The 17,089-nt window shown below is 46.0% G+C and overlaps 1 protein-coding gene across 6 annotated transcripts in view; it reads left to right on the top strand.

Moving 5' to 3' along the window:
- Window positions 1-17,089, top strand: part of Gucy1b2 (guanylate cyclase 1, soluble, beta 2) — an 83,357-nt gene that overhangs the window by 43,860 nt on the left and 22,408 nt on the right. For 5 of the 6 annotated variants that reach the window (XM_011245061.3, XM_006518987.4, XM_006518988.2 and 2 more), the window contains 6 exons: window positions 613-933; window positions 3,622-3,770; window positions 4,600-4,746; window positions 6,160-6,314; window positions 7,794-7,945; window positions 9,163-9,261. In XM_011245061.3, the coding sequence (XP_011243363.1) occupies window positions 613-933; window positions 3,622-3,770; window positions 4,600-4,746; window positions 6,160-6,314; window positions 7,794-7,945; window positions 9,163-9,261 (1,023 nt within the window). Of the gene's footprint in view, window positions 1-612; window positions 934-3,621; window positions 3,771-4,599; window positions 4,747-6,159; window positions 6,315-7,793; window positions 7,946-9,162; window positions 9,262-9,756; window positions 10,872-17,089 lie in introns of those variants that run through there. The other variant, XM_006518985.4, reaches the window with a different exon arrangement.

Genomic DNA, 17,089 nt, shown 5'->3' with positions numbered 1-17,089 from the left:
TTAGCAGTGTCAGATGTGGGTGCCATCTCAGGGATCAGGCCTTAAATCTAATCACAAAGTAGTTGGTTCCTCCCATGACATTCATGCCACTATTTCACACATACTGAAAAGTGTATCTTGGAGGCAGGTCACTGTTGAAGGTCACAGGGTTTGCAGCTGGCAGTCATTGCCTTTCTCCTCCTGTAGCATTGAGAGTCTCTGTCTAGTACCATAAGTGCTAGGAGTAGGGGTGGACAAAGACTGAAGGAAAATGTCAAATAAATAGAGAAACTCAGAGAGGCATCAGTGGCCAAAAGCCTCAGGCAGCAAGATTTCCAGAGGGAACATTAGGTTCACACCTGAGATGGTAAAAGAGCAAAGCAAAGAGAAGACCTAGCTGCTGGGGTTGGCATCTCAAGCTCAGAACTGCAGTCACGGGAAGAGTTGCTGGGCAGAGAGTGGCAGATGAGTGAATGGAGACAGAAGTGTAGACGATTCTCATGACATACGGCTAAGAAGGATGGAGCAGGCTGTGCACTGGGGGGATAAAGGGCACATGATGTGGACAATGCTTGCCTCTTGCTCCACCTTGGAGACATTCCGTATTGTCACATTCCTCCCTGTGATGGGCAGGTCAGATGATCTGGATGGAGTCTCTGAAGTGCATGGTCTTCATGTGTTCTCCAAAGCTCCGCAGCCTGCAAGAGCTGGAGGAGAGCAAGATGCATCTTTCCGACATCGCTCCCCACGACACGACCAGGGATCTCATCCTCCTCAACCAGCAGAGGCTGGCAGAGATGGAACTGTCCTGCCAACTGGAGAAGAAGAAGGAGGAGTTGCGTGTCCTTTCCAATCACCTGGCCATTGAAAAGAAGAAGACAGAGACCTTGCTGTATGCCATGCTGCCTGAACATGTGGCCAACCAGCTCAAGGAGGGCAAAAAGGTGGCGGCAGGTACGGTACTCTTTCTTTTAAGGTGACCTTGGAGTATAGGGAAGAGCGTGCTCACGCTAAGTGGTGTAAACTTTGAACCTTGGCAGATCTGGACATGATTATATCATTTAGAAGTGGCACCGCTAAGTGGGCTAAGTGGTTAACCCGCATCTCCTTCATTTCTCTTCTCTAGATTGAAGATAAGAAAGATAATAGGAGTAGAGTCTGGATTGTTTCCAGAGCAGGACATAAACAAGGAGGCTCCGGAGCTGCAGTGATGACTCTGGGTTCTCATAGAAAAGGAGATTGTATGTCATTTTGTAGACAGTGAGGACTCACTGAAGTGAGTGTGTGTTGTATAGGCATATGTGTGTGTTGGAGCATATGCCTATATGCACATGGAGGTCAGAGATGTCTGTCTCTATTCTTCTCTGTCTTCTTACATCGAGACAAAGCCTCTCACTGGTACCAGAGTTATGCTAGAGGACAGCAAGCCTCAGAAATCCTCTTGTATCTAACCCTCACCACATTCAGGCTTTGGGATGGCTCTTCATAGGTTTCTTATGTGCCTGTTGAGGATTTGGACTGAGGCATTCAAGCTTATTTTTTTCAACTATTCTGGCTGGTCAGTGAGATCTCATGTCTACCTGTCTCTGCCTTCCCCAACCCCACCCTTAGGGTTACAGGTAATCACAGTAGGTAATCTTACCCTCTGAGCATGTCTCTGTTCCCAAGTTCATTTTCCTTATAGTAGAAGTGGTATGACCAATTCTGCTATGCCAGTTTTGACTGTGGTGTAGTGAAGAGGAGGGAAGCCTGGGTGCTCATCACACAGCAGTTGGTAATAAAGGCCTGTGCTGAGACTCGGTGAGGGAAACCAGCAAGATTTTATCCTCCTGTAGTAGGGAGGGGTGGTGGTGAGGACTCTGAGGTTGCTAGTCTAGAAACCTGTGATGATTTATCTCAAGATGAAATAGAGCGTTGGGAATATGGCTCAGGGTAAGAGCACTTGCTCCGTAAACATGAGGACCCAGTTCAAATCCCATTACCCACATAAACAGTGCTATATGACTACCCAGAAGAAAGTGAAAGAAAACTGAGCCGCACAGTGAGAGAAACTGAGTTCAAATCCTGAGCATCCACATAAAAAGCTATATGTACCAATAACCACAGCACTGGGGTTAGAGGAGTAAGAGACAGGTAGATGCAAGAGCTCACTGGCCAGCCAGGCTAGGAAAAGGTGAACTTCTAGAGCAGCAAGAGACCTTGCTTCAAGGAAGTAAGTCAGAGAGCAGTAGAAGAAGGTACCCAACTCTTTCTTCTGATCTCTGGGCTCATGCACCTGAACTTTCATCTATACCCAACACACACACACACACACACACACACACACACACACAAGACAATCAGGCCTGAGGCAATGGCAGTCAGGTCAGTATAGAAGCATCGAGTGTGAGATATCTGCAGAATTTGTCATAACAAGAACAGTATGTGGTAGGAATTGTAGGCAGAACTAAATAGAAAGCTCTAGTATAGAGCCATATAGGTCTGGAATCTATGGCACTGTAATAGCTAATTTTAGGCTCCATGAATGACGTAAGATTATCTGGTTAGTTTTGTCAAGTTGACACAAGCTGGAGTCACCTGTGATGGTTGTGGAGGAGAGGAGAATCTGGGAGGAGGTGAGGGTGGGGAAACCGTGGTCAGAATGTATTAGATAAAAAAAACCCTTATTTTCAATTTAGAACATGGCCATAATGAGAATAAAAACAATTTAAAAAATAAACTGAGATGAGAAGGCTGAGAAAGTGGAAGCAGGAATGGTAGTCATGTGACAGAGATCAGTGCAGAGTGATAAACAATGCAGAAGGCACCCACCATGTTCTGGGTTTCAGCTGTCCACTTAGTACATGGTTCTTGAGCATCTACCCAAGCCAAGCCCTGCTCGACACACTAACAGGCAGCAGGTATCAGTATAGTCTCCCATCTTAGTTCTCACTGAGATGAGAAGTGTGGCGCAGGCAGAGACAGCACGTGTGCAGGCCCCAAGGCCCAAGGCACACCTCACACTGCAATAGCCCCAGCAAAGACTGGATTAGAGCAAATCAGGAGTCGCTGAGACATAGGATCAGATAGCAGGGTCCCATTTGTGGAGTACGCTAGGGACTAAACTGAAATGCAAATTAACTAATCAGAACCTTTGTCTGCCTTGTAGAAGTTAGTCTCATTAGGGACCATGCTAGAAAAGGAAAGAAATAAGAGAATGGGGCAGCCATGCCATTTACCTAGGCAGACTCCTCCAGACCCAGCGCAGGCATACCTGAAGTTCAGGTTCTGCTCTTGGAGCAAAGCAAGTGGACCCTTGCTAGTGGCCATTTCTCTTAGCCCACAGCACCTGCCACTCCTCAGTGGAGCATTTGTGCCCTCACCTGGCTGCCTCCATCACTCAGCGAGCCCAGGAGCTCGCTGAGGCCTGGAGCTCCTTGTGCCTATTTCATGGGCCATGATTCTTGTGGGATAATGACTTTCTCACAGCAGAAACTCAACGTAAGTGCTCATATCTGTTGACTAGATGGGGAACCATGGATGGTAGCCAGCACAGTTCCCCCAAGGCACAGGCAGGCTTGGACTTCAGCAGGCACCAAAATCAAAATTCATAGAACTATTATTCTGTATCCTTGGCTACCACTGACATGGTTCCTGTTGCAGGAGAATTCGAGACGTGTACCATCCTTTTCAGCGATGTTGTGACATTCACCAACATCTGTGCGGCCTGTGAACCTATCCAAATAGTGAACATGCTCAACTCAATGTACTCCAAGTTTGACAGGTTAACCAACATCCATGATGTCTATAAAGTAAGTGTGTGTGTGTGTGTGTGTGTGTGTGTGTGTGTGTGTGAGAGAGAGAGAGAGAGAGAGAGAGAGAGAGAGAGAGAGAGAAAGAGAGAAAGAGGTATGTGTGTGAGAGAGAATATGTGTATCTGTCTGTCTGTCTGTGTGTATGTGCACACACGCACCTGTGCGAGAGTGTGGGTGTGCATGGGTATGATGTGGCCTGCTTCTAGAATCAGGTTAGAGAGGAACTTAAGCCCATCTTCCTTTACTGTGTCTGCACCATTCTGAAAAGGAGAAGGCACACAGCGACTGAGAGAAGTGGTTTAGGAATTCTTCCTCTCTTAATACCCATGCTCAGATGGTATTTTGGTGCCTGTGAGCAGCAAACGGCACTTTCCTAGGCATTTAGTCTCCTGCTCAACAGAGAGTCTCATCTACATAATTTATTATCTAATATAGACTATCATATGACCACCCAGGAACTTCATCTTCTCTGGGATTCATCTTTTTTCCAAAAGCAGAAAGGAGGTCGAGGTATGGTTCAAAGGAAGTTGCTTGCTTAGCTGTGTGGGACCCTGGGTTCCATCCCTGACACTGAAAGAAAACCAAAAACAAAAAAATCATAAAGAGCTTTTGGTCGTCCTGTGTTCCTTTCTGCTCTTTATTTCCACAGCGAAGAATCAATAGCTTAAAAAGATCTTATTGGCAATATCTAGGAAATGGCAGGCACATGTAAGTGTTTGGTGTTGTAGTTGTGTTTGTGGCTGTAGGTGTTTGTAGTGCTTATTAAACACTGTTTTTTGCCCCACCCCTCTACCCCTTACCCCCACCCCATCCCCTACTCCGGCAGGTAGAAACAATAGGTGATGCTTACATGGTGGTAGGTGGAGTACCAGTACCCGTTGAAAGCCATGCTCAAAGAGTTGCTAATTTTGCTCTGGGGATGAGAATTTCTGCAAAAGAAGTGATGAATCCTGTCACTGGGGAACCCATACAGGTAGGGAGCAAAGGAGCTCTTTATTTAAGACAAAGATCGCACAACATCAAGTTCTAGTCTGCCCCGGTCAGGTCTGGGGTGTGCTTCAGTGTTCACAGAGCATCATCCATCATCCTTCTCTTGTTCGTGCTCCTAAGCAGGAAAGCTACAAAGAAGGCTCAGCCTCCCCAGACCCCAGAGGAGGCTATTGGCTCTTGAGACTTTCCTGTGGCTCAAGGATAATCTTCTCTGTGACAGGATGGTGCTGAGCACACCTCATTTGTAATTTGTTCAAGTATCAGAGCCGGGGACTTGGCTTTACTGAGCAGCCAATGATGCTATAATTCTGGCTTGGGGAAATGCTTGTCTGGCATGTCCCCACAGCTCAGAGCCCAGCTGAGGTGTAAACTGTTACTGATAAAAATGGGGACCTGGAGAGGCAAACTTGGATAATTTGGTGAAGTTTGACTTTACTGAAAATTAAACAGACATTTGTTTTATGACACAGGTGGCATCTATCTACATTTTTAGGTTACTTTGCCTGAAAAGAATTAAAGCACATGTTCAAAATGTATCTCACAAAGTGTTTATAGATTCTATACTTATCATAGCTTCAAACTGGAAATAACCTAAATATTTACAAAGAGGAGCATGGAGGAATGAATTCTTCCAGTCTTCCTATTGGGCAATAAAAATTATGACTATGGATATATGTGACACCCTAAAGGAATCTGGAAAAAAATGTTGTTTACACGGATCCAGATATAAATTACTCTTTGATAAAATAAGAAATCAATGCTCTCTTTTGGGAGGTGGGTGGGGTTGTGGGACTTTCCCTGAGAGACATAAACAAATATTGATCTTGTGTGGGACACCAGTAACAGACTAAAGGAGCACTTGAGCTAAGATTAGCTTTGTGAGGCAGTGAGTTTATTGGGGATACTTGCAGGAGCATCAAATGCAGCTGTAACACTATGAAGCCTACCCAAGCAGTAGTGGCAGCTGAGGGAGGCTGCTTACCTGGACCCCAACTCCGCACTGTTTTCAGGTAGCTCCTGCAGAGACAGCCCCCCTTTCCCACAGACATTGCAACTTTTACAACCTTTGGGGGGCCTTGGAACCTCAGGGCTTTATGAGATTCCCCATCCTTCTATGCTGCATTAGCTTTCTAAGACTCGAAGGCTTCCCTTCTCCCTCCAAAAGGAACGCTTTAATTATGCTCACAGCAGGTTGGGGAACGCTAACTAGAAAAGGGCACAAGATAACTTTGTGGACTCTTCTACATTTCATTTCAGAAATGGTCGCAGCGACATGTGCACTTGTCACAGAGCTAACCGCTTTAATAGGCGTCTTTTCATTAGCTCTGAACCATGCCTTCAAAGCAAAGGCAGGAAGATTCCGTGTTCTCCTTTCAGTGAAGTTCTCTCTACACAGATCAGAGTGGGAATCCATACTGGACCAGTCTTAGCAGGTGTTGTGGGAGACAAGATGCCCCGGTACTGCCTGTTTGGTGACACCGTAAACACGGCCTCTAGGATGGAAAGTCACGGGCTTCCCAACAAAGTGCATCTGAGCCCCACAGCCCACAGGTCAGTTATCCACTTACTCAGGCCTCAGTTTCCCAGAGCTGTCCTACTGCCTAGCAGCATGGGGAAGGACAGGAAAGGAAGGGGCTGCTTCTGGGGCTGCTTCTTCTCTGGGGCTGCAGGAAATATTATAAGCCTTCTACCATAACTTATTTTCAATCCTATAACCCCTAGGGCAAATCCAATTTGTTAAAAAAAATAGGAAAAAAAAAAACCTTTTATTGGGACAAGACAATGGGACTTTGGGGAAACAACCTGTGCTGAGCTGGATGAAGAAGCAACTTATGTGTGTGTGTGTGTGTGTGTGTGTGTGTGTGTGTGTGTGTGTGTGACCCCAAACAGAAGCTAGAATTTAGCAGTGAGGTTTCTGTGATACAAGAGCTATGCCTTTATTTATATATTTTCTACAGCTAATGTCTCTGTGAGTGGAAGAGTCAGGCAATCATGACAGAGATTGCAGCTCATGGTGCCTGAAGCAGTCACTCCTTGGTCTTTCAGAGAAAAAATCTTATCGGCTTGATTTGGCAAAGGAAGAAAGAGAACTCATAGTTGTTTTTGAAGTAGAACAAATGTCAAGATGTAAAGAACAAACCTGACACTGTCTCTTGAGTAGATAGGATTGGCCACATTTATATTTAAGTTTCTACTGGTGAACTCCTTTGCTGTTGAATGAAAAGCTCTGTGAAGAAAAGCCACTGTCACTCTTATTCACGTGAAACACATTTAAAAAATCCAGTGGAATTTCTTTTGTTAGTTTGTTGTTTTTGTTTTTAATTTCACTGTGAGGGAGGGAGGGAGAGAGAGAGAGAGAGTGCATGGAGTTGGATGGTGGGAGGATTGTAGGAGATAAGGAAGGGAAAAACTTGATCAGAATATAGTGTGTTGAAAAATTTATTTCAATAAAAAAAGAGCAAAGGAAAGAAATCTAAGAAAACAAAACAAAACAACCAACAACAAAACAGTTTACCTCGGCTCTGAGAAGGTCAGGAAGAGCTGGGTGAGATTCAGACTCCTGCTCTAACCATTCTACTCTCCCACCAGCAGACTTAGAGAATGGGATGTAGGAGGTTTGTGGGGAGGGGGAGTCTGGGTGAGATTCAGACTCCTGCTCTAACCATTCTACTCTCCCACCAGCAGACTTAGAGAGTGGGATGCAGGAGACTAGGGGGCGGGTGTCAGTATCCAGAAGGGGAGGTTTTATGGAAATGCCTGAGCATAAGTACATACACAAAACTAGGACGCTGAAGAGAAAAAAACAAATGGCAGGGTAGAGACAGGTCTGTGGGTCCCCTATGGCCACTCCCAGCCTTTGGCACCTTGCTCATTACACTGGTCCTTCATACCTCTCCCCTTCCCCATTGGGTCCCTCACCCTGATGTCCCCACAGGCTGTAGGTGTCACCTCAGATCCGCCCTCCTTGCTGTGGGTCCAGGACTTGTCTCTGGTCTTTAATACCTGACACATTTGGTTTTCTTCATCTAGGGCTCTGGAAAACAAAGGGTTTGAAATTGTCACGAGAGGGGAGATAGAGGTGAAGGGGAAAGGAAAAATGACCACATACTTCCTGATCCGGAACCTGAATGCCACCGAGGTTGAGATCATGGGGCGACCTTCAGCTCTCGCTGATGGGAAGGGTAAGAAAATCTGCTTGTCCCAGTGCTGGATGCTTCTCACTGAGCCCTTCAGATGTGTCTGAAGTGGTCATTAGGTCATTGGGTCAGCCAGGCAAAAGCCAGGCAGTGGAAAGCCGCAAGGCTCGGCTCAGCTTTCTTTTTTCTTTTCTTTTCTTTTCTTTTCTTTTCTTTTCTTTTCTTTTCTTTTCTTTTCTTTTCTTTATTTCCTTTTCTTTTTTCTTCTTTTCTTTTCTTTTTTTAATAATATTTTTATTAGATATTTTCTTTATATACCTTTCAAATGCTATCCTGAAAGTTCCCTATACCACCCCCCCCCCCCCCGCGCCCTGCTCCTCTACCCACCCATTCCCACTTCTTGGCCCTGGTGTTCCCCTGTACTGGGGCGTATAAAGTTTGCAAGACCAAGGGGCCTCTCTTCCCGGTGATGGCTAACTAGGCCATCTTCTGCTACATATGCAGCTAGAGATACGAACTCTGGGGGGTACTGGTCAGTTCATATTGTTGTTCCACCTATAGGATTGCAGACCCCTTCAGCTCCTTGGGTGCTTTCTCTAGCTTCTCCATTGGGGTCCCTGTGTTCCATCTTATAGATGATTGTGAGCATCCACTTTTGTATTTGCCAGGCACTGGTATAGCCTCATACGAGACAGCTATACCAGAGTCCCTTCAGCAAAATCTTTCTGGCATACACAATAGTGTCTGGGTTTGGTGGCTGATTATGGGATGGATTCCCCAGGTGGGGTAGTCTCTGGATGGTCCATCCTTTCGTCTTAGCTCCAAACTTTGTCTCTGTAACTCCTTTCATGGGTATTTTGTTCCCTATTCTAAGGAGGAATGAAGTATCCACCTTTGGTCTTCCCTCTTCTTGATTGTCTTGTGTTTTGCAAATTGTATCTTGGGTGTTCTATGTTTCTGGGCTAATATCCACTTATCATTGAGTGCATATCTAATGACTTCTTTTGTGATTGGGTTACCTCACTAAGGATGATATCATCCAGATACATCCATTTGTCCAAGAATTTCATAAACTCATTGTTTTTAATAGCTGAGTAGTACTCCATTGTGTAAATGTACCACATTTTCTGTATCCATTCTTCTGTTAAGGGACATCTAGGTTCTTTCCAGCTTCTGGCTATTATAAATAAGACAGCTCAGCTTTCTTTCCCTGGACTCTTACATCCCAGTCTCATGGTGCCTTCTCTCGTGCTTTTTTGCAGAAGCAAGTACTCCTAGAAACCAAGTCAAGAAGCCCCGTGCTGTCCTGAGCAACATGGACCACCACCAGCAGCAAGTCTACAACAGTGATCCAGCAGACGGTAAGTGTGTGTACTAGATACCCTCACCAGATACCCACGCTCAGCTCTGTAACCCCATGTAAGACCACAGGTTAGATAGGATGTGTCTCACTGGAACTAGTGGTAGAAAGATCCAGGAAAGGCCAGTCTGGGTAGAATTTAGGGTCCTAGGGGAGGATGCACCCGACTTTCTTCTTACTGATTTCTCAATGAGCTTTGCTGTTGAGCTACCCCCACCCAGATGCCAAGGACAGCTTTAGCCAATACCTGCAAAGAAACAAATGCTCAAGATATGTTAATATCTACCTACCTACCAAGTGACACCAGAACCCTCAGTGGCATGCCTTCCTGTGGTGGGGACGAAAGAGCAAAGTGGAGCATATGGTTCCCAGGGCTATGCTTTGAGGTTGTGTCCTGTATGCGTGACCAGCAGGAAGTGGGCATTAAGAGCTCCACACTTAGTAGTAAAAAGAAGGCATACTTGTCTCATCTTGATGAGTTCTTCACTTCTCTTAGAAGCCAGTCTCAAGAATAACAAGATGTGGCTTCCAGCGTATAGTTAGAGGAAGAATGGAGACCCAGAAGTGGAGCCAGCGCAGAGGCAACCACTGTCACCCTCTTCAAACCAGGCTATTCACATTGTCTTAGCTGCTTTTTGTGTTGCTGTAGTAAAACATCCTGACCGAGGCAACTTACAGAAGGAAGGGTTTCTTTGGGCTTATGATTGCAGAGGGTTAGAGTCCAAGATGACAGAACAGAGGCTGCAGGCTGCAGGCGTGGCACCTGGAGCAGCCCTTGAGAGCTCACATCTTTTGCAGCAGGAAGCCAAGAAAGTGAACTAGAAATGGCATGAGGCACTCAGCTGCTGTCATTTTTAGCAGATAAAGTTTCTTGAGTGACATGTGAGCCCTCATTATTGGGCATTCTCCCAGGACCTAACGATTCCCCTCTGGTTTGATCCCAGGCGTCAAGGCTAAGAGAGGATCATCAGTTCAACTCTGGAGAGAGATCACAGAGGAAAACTTGTGATTCCCTTATTTAGAATCAAGGATGAGGGGAATTTGGGGTCCTGGCTTATGAGAAGCTGAGAAAGAAGGTCACCCATGATGGCCAGGGGACATTTCTCTCTCTCTCTTCTGTGCTCCCAGACATCCTAGGCCTGCATGTATTGTCAGTCCTATAAAGGACAAGATGATACAGTCATAGATGCACACAACAAATGTTTCTCTTCACTCCAAAAACAGAGTGACCAGGCCAGGTACTGTCCTAGGATTTGCTGGGTTTTGCCAGACTAAGTGCAGGAGATCATTCATTTCATTGGATTGTGTTTATGTCAAGAGAACCAGATTGAAAACATGGAAAAAAAGGAAGATCGTTTTGGATAGGGTTGGAAGCCAGGGAAAAAGCTGAGGAGTGGAGAAGACCATGGAAGGCTGGAGGTGCTGTCCTGAAGCTGAAGCTGGGATGCAGGTTGCTGGAATGCAGGTTGCATGGCTCCCTGGACTGGAGCTTCCTGGCAGTACCATGCACTAAGATGTCACAGGGTTAGAGAGTTCAAGGGAGACCGGAATTTGGTTTTTGTTGTTGTTGTTTTTGTTTGTTTGTTTGTTTTGTTTTGTTTTCCTGGAAAGCATTGGAAGAGGATGGGAGTGGTAAGGGATACAGGGAAAGAAATAATTCAGGAGTTCCAGAGGCTTTGGCCTTGGGCCTCCCAATCCACATGCAGGATGGATGAGCAGGAAGTGTGAGGCAGTTCAAGGGTTTGTGAGCCTTTCAAAAGGAAGAGACTTCCAGTATTGGAATTCTTTTTTTTTTTTGTTGTTTTTTTTTTTTTGTTTTTTTTTTTTGGTTTTTTTTTTGTTTTTTTTTTTTTGTTTTTCGAGACAGGGTTTCTCTGTGTGGCCCTGGATGTCCTGGAACTCACTTTGTAGACCAGGCTGGCCTCGAACTCAGAAATCTGCCCGCATCTGCCTCCTGAGTGCTGGGATTAAAGGTGTACACCACCATGCCCAGCAGTATTGCCCAGGAGAGTAGGTCTATAAGCTTTTCAGGCCCCGGGAAGGTCAACAGTTGGATTTTGAAGACTTTGTTACACAGAGCTCTTCCATGGCAGATCACCAGTGGGACCGGGTAGGACTGGGCATCTTGTTTAGAGGCAGGAGTCAAAGTAACTCCCTGCTTCCCAGATTCTGTGTTTCATCCAATTGCTGCTTTTCTGCACACAGGCTGATGAGAGGAGAAAGAGAAACCACCTCTATTTGGGGAAAATTGGAAGGGAGAGAGCTAGCATTTGATTGATGACTCTGCGGGAGGGATTTTGCTCAGTTATCTGATTTGACACTTCAGTCATAGGACAGAGCAATGGCTTACCCACTCCAGCAACAAAGGCGGGAAACTGGGAACTCGGAAAGGCTCTGTGATTTATATAAGGCTAACAACTAGTGTATGAGAGGAGCCCACCTTGATCTCTAGGATTGGCTGATGTGAGCAGACCACATGCATGTGAGTCTACTTCGGGTCAAGACAACGGTTTTTACTTTCCTGTGCTTAGTCATGTTTCCTCAAATTGCTCTGAGCACTGCCTGAGATGATTTCTCTTAACTAAGTGAAATTAGTGTGGATGCTAATGACAGATCACATGGGAATGTAGCTCCACATGAGTAGCAAGTAGTATATGTATGGTGGGTGAGTGATAAACCATCAGGTGTGTACTAGAGAACCCATGAAGTGTGCAGACAGCTGCTATGGACCGGGCCTAATTGGCCCTGGTCAATCCGTGGGAATCAGGGGTTCCTGCAGATGGGCATAGAGTCGGCAGGAATTGGGGTGATAAACAGACTCAACACAAGGGAATGTGGATCTGAATGTAACTTGTCAAATCGAGCATCAAACTTTTTATACATAAGAAAATAGGGAAGTTGGGTGACACACCGGCAAGGTACAATGAAGTTACTGGATTCTTACACAAAACAGAGGAATGCAAACACAGAAGGACCAGCAGGAACCAACTGGGATAAAATTCAATGTTAACTACAGGGATCAAAAACATCTCCACCTAAGATCCACTTAATCTTAGAAGCCAGGGGCAAGGTTTTCGTGCCCTTGCCATATTTCCTATTCTAGTCTATTTGTATAGTCCCCCATCCCCCTAGGCCATTGTAAATACTTGTGTATGGGTGTAACTCAGCTATCTATAGTTCTAAGTTTCTACTCTGGTTCCTCCTTAGATCACAAACTTCCTTCTTCCTAGATAATGGTAAATTTCTGTGTAGGGCAGTGACTTAGCTATCCATGCCCAGGGTTGGATCAAGGAGTGCCTAGAATCTAACTTAGCTATATGTTAAAAAAAATCACTCCTTAGGAGCACTTGTAATAAAGCAGTATTAAGGGAAAGCACACAGATCCATTTACCAACTAAAGCAAGGACATTGGAGCATTCGTAATACAAGATGCCACGGTTCCAGGAGACTAAGTTTCTGTGAACTTTTCTCCTCGGGACAGTGCCCAGGTTTTTGGGGCCTGTCGCGCTTGTCACTGTTGGAGTGGATGTAGCAGGCAGCCATATGGATCATGGCTCTACAACCACCCAAACCCTTTCACAACTTTCCCTGTGTCTTATTTAGAGTTTCCATTGCTGTGAAGAGACACCATGACTGCAGCAACTCTTATAAAGGAAACATTTCATTGGGGCTAGCTCACAGTTCAGAGGTTCAGTCCATTATTGTCATAGCGGGAAGCATGGCAGTATGCAGGCAGAAAACCTCAAAGCCTGCTCTCGCCCTTCCCCCAACATTGACACACTTCCTCCAACAAAGCTACACCTCCTATAATGCCCCTCAGCACCTACGCATCTATGGGGGCCATTTTCATTCAAACCACCACAGCCTTGTAGTGTGACTTGAGTGTCCCATGGTGTAGGCAATCTCCTTCTCTCTGGGGTAGGCAGCAGATGCAGCTCTTTCCTCCGTACCATTTCTACTGTGCGATTTCAGCCTGGTTCCACTGCTAGTCTTGAAGGTCCGCAGGCCTGCCTAGCTCTTAGGCAGCTGTGTGATATTCCCTGAGGAGACATAACCCCAGGGAGGGCGCCGATGATAAACTAAAGGCATGATTTCATCCAATCACAGAAGACTTGGTGAATCGTAAGTTACTACATCATTAAAAGGCCCACCCAGCATGAGTGATGATCCCTAAAACTTCTTACCCAGCTTGCAGGAGGCTCCACTCAAGAGTCTTCTCTCACTGCAGCCTTGGAAAGGCTGTGTGAATCACAGATTTCAGAGCCTCCTCAGCCTTCTAAGCTTTACTGTTTTCCTGAATTGTGTCACCCTTCTTCTTTCCTCCAGGAAGAAATATTTCAGTTCTGAGGATATAGCTCCACCAAAGTAGTGATCTCTCCTCCCAACACCTCCTTACTTGGGCAACATCGTGAGGGAAAGTGTTCCCATGGGCAGCCAGAGCCCACTAAGACTCAGAACGTAGGTCAGAAGGCCTCGCCACTTTAGGAGCTACTTGTGTCCCATGCATCAGGGGACTGGGTGAACACACAGGACTCCACTCATTGGTCACATCTGTGCCCACCTCACCATCTGGCTACCTGTCACACGCAGTGGCTCTCTTGGGCATGCTTTTCTAGCTGACTTGGCTCATGGGTGTCAGATGCAGACAAAGCTTTGAAACCTTCTTGCCCTGGTAGGTGCCATTTCTCCTGAAAAAAAAAATCTCAGAGCCCTGGCAGCACCCAGGAGCCCTGTGCATATGCCTCCTTGAGGGCCAGCCTAATTTCTCCTTCAACCATATTAAGCAACCTTCTGCTGTGACGATTAGAAGCTCTGGGTAGAAGCCAGACCTATAGAACCCCGGGAACACTTCAACAACAGGCTTCTCTTTCCTTAGACAGTGAATTTGGGTGTTAGTCTGTGAGAAGACCTCTTCAGTATGATTAAAAAGGGAATATTGAGCCAGAGAGGAACTGGGGTATGTTTGCTTAGATATTTAAGCAACTGCCTTTCAGTATTGACTAAAAAGTTGCCCTTCCAACTGCCTCTGCTGGCAGGCTCTTCTGGCATGCAGTCAGGCCCCCTATTAATGCTTTTTGCAAATTTCAGCTTGCCTTAACTTGTCTCCTAACTGAATCTCCCAACTCTAGAGCAATGCTTTTCAGGCTGACCAGCATACAATGCTTAGGCAAGTGGCCTGGGTCCCTCTCTGGAGGTGACTCCTCCTTAGAAACCACAGTCAGAGGTATCTTCTTGCTAGGTTCCCTGCAGGTAAAGTTCGTTTGAAGGACTTCTTCAAACCAGCTCTGAATTGTTCCTCCAGAGAGTGTTAAAGGTTATGGTCTCTCTCCTCATCAAGTTTAGGGTTTGTGGAGTACTTGCTATGGCCCTGCTAAGTCACTTCTCACTTGTCTCTTCCAAAGCAGGACAGCTTTCCCACCATTTACAATCCCCCTGTTAGAGTGCTTCTTGGATAGGGTTGTGGTCACTTAACTGCCAGGATCCTGACCCCTTACTTTACAGAGTCTAGGCAACACAGAGTCTTTCCAGACATCCAATTAACTGGGGCTCAGCTGTTTGTGGCCAGCTAGCTATCCAGGAAGGCTGGGTGCCATACTCAGCTCTCAGGCCTTCCTGAGTCTTTCCAAAGTGTGACCATCAAACTTTCCATACATCTCTTACCATCTCTTACCCAGGACTCAGGAGTGCCACAGCTGTTCTTAACCTCGGGCTTTTTGGAAGTTTGGCTGTGAACCCAGCCAGGCTCTATACAAACAGGACCTGGAAGTATAAATGGACTCTGCACAAGCTCGAGGGTTACGAAAAGATAAATGTGGATTGTCAGTGCTAGGGTCAGCCTCTAATGTCACTGTTGTCACACTGGAGGCCATGGCAGGGATGCCACACCAGAGGTGGATCCCATGCGAGCAGTGGGTATGAGGGTGACAGAAGCTCCTGTGAGATAGCTTGTGGGCAGACAGATAGCTGGGCCTCACCCTGAAGACAGTTCAGGAGGTCTAGCATGGGGTCTGTGACTCTGAATTGATGGTTAGCTTTACCACGATTCTAATAAGCTGCTGGGTTCAGGAGCCATCATAAAGACAGAGCAGTGGAATCCAGAATTACTAGGGGTGTGTTAGTCTGTCACAAGCATTTGGTTTTGTTAGTCTGCAGAACCTACTTCACATAGTTGTTCTTAGGAATGCATCGAACAGGAGTCAGTCCCGTGACTCCAGACGTTTATATGACAGCCACTATTTGCCCAGGGCTCATTTGGAAATAAATGTGTAGTTATGCACACAACTGTAATAGTGCATACAGTTCTACTTATGTTTAGTAGCTTACAGAAAAAGACCTTCTGTATGTAGTGTGTGTCTTAGTTACTTTTCTGTGGTTGTGATTAAACACCGGGACTTACAAAAGAAGAGTTTCTTTTGGCTAATGGCTCCATAGTGATGAGAATCCGGAATGGCAGAGTAGAGACGGGTGGCACTCAGAATGCATATGCATGCCAGCTGGAGTAGGAAGCTGAAGGCTTAATTGTAATCCTCAAACACAAAGCAGAGGACCTGAACTAAAAATGGTGTGAGTCTCTAAACTCTCAAAGAGCACATACCAGTCACATACTTTCTCCAGCAAGCAAGCCCTTGCCTACCCAAACAGCACCAGCAACTGGAGGCCATGTATCCGAATACATGAGCTGACTGGAGACATGCTCAGTCAAACCACCACAGAGAGCATGAGATGAGCAGAACAAGAAAGGATCTATGTAGGCGTCTTCTCATAGAGCATCAGGCACTGGTGGTAGGCATGGGTGATGCCGCTACACACATAGCACCTGGGAAGCCTTGTAGCTGAGGAGACCCTGCTGTCACTGGACAGCAGAACTGGGCAGAGAATCTGCTCCGATCGCTCAAGGGCATATAGGTTCTGGAAGTTGGAGCTGTGTTTCCTCCACTACACGGGCTCCCTTGCCCATGGAGAAGAAACAGGAGACAGACCTCCAGTGACACCCTCTCTCCATATCCTGGAGATGCCATTGTGCCCTTTGTACCCTCACTTAGATTTCTCTTTTCTTTGATGGAATTGAACCCTTACCTCTCTTCCACAGTCATCTTCATTTCTGAGACCCATGGCCCCATTTTTTCTGGCCACACTCGGATTTGGCTAGCTTATTGCCTATCCTTCTTCCAGAGTCAGGTAATGTCACATAGCTGAAGGGTGACCCAGGAAAATTAGATAAAGGTCCAGGGATTGAGCCAACAATATGCCTCTTGGCTGCCAAATATTAGAATATGCAAAGCTTCTGATAGGGTCACACTGGAGTGCGGCAAAGTCTTGCAGATGAAGAAGACTGAAGAGTTTGTCTGTGTCCATGCTTTGTCCAAACCTTCTGGCCCACTCACAGTGTGGCAGTGATGGAGCCAGATGTGATCTTCCCTGTTTTGTTATCTAGGGAGTAGGACAGATGTAGCAATGCGTGAGGGGAATAGGATGATTTTATTCTCAAGTGTTAGAATATCTGCTTGTAAACTCTTATCACACCTGGTAGACTCCCAGAGCCCTGCCCTGATTAGCCAGGAATGGTTGAGATCCAACCGCTATTCCCCAAGACAGTAACATTTCTCTAGACTCTGACCTACTTTCCTAGCAAAGGCCACAGTACCATCCCCCATGCCCTCTTAACTGGCAGTCTAGTGCACACAGTGATGTCTGCCTAGTGGTATATTGTCTACAGACACTGTTTTCATTTATGTGTGTCCAGTCTGTTTCCAAGTGTGCTGCTTTTAGAACTGGGCTGTGTGGTTTGTCTAACCAAAGAGTATTTCTTTGTTAACATATACTTCTTA

Source organism: Mus musculus, chromosome 14 (genome assembly GCF_000001635.26).
Source record: "Mus musculus strain C57BL/6J chromosome 14, GRCm38.p6 C57BL/6J".
Classification (NCBI taxonomy): domain Eukaryota; kingdom Metazoa; phylum Chordata; class Mammalia; order Rodentia; family Muridae; genus Mus; species Mus musculus.
The sequence above is the reverse complement of the archived record's forward strand: the minus strand, read 5'-3'. Positions and strand labels throughout refer to the sequence as shown.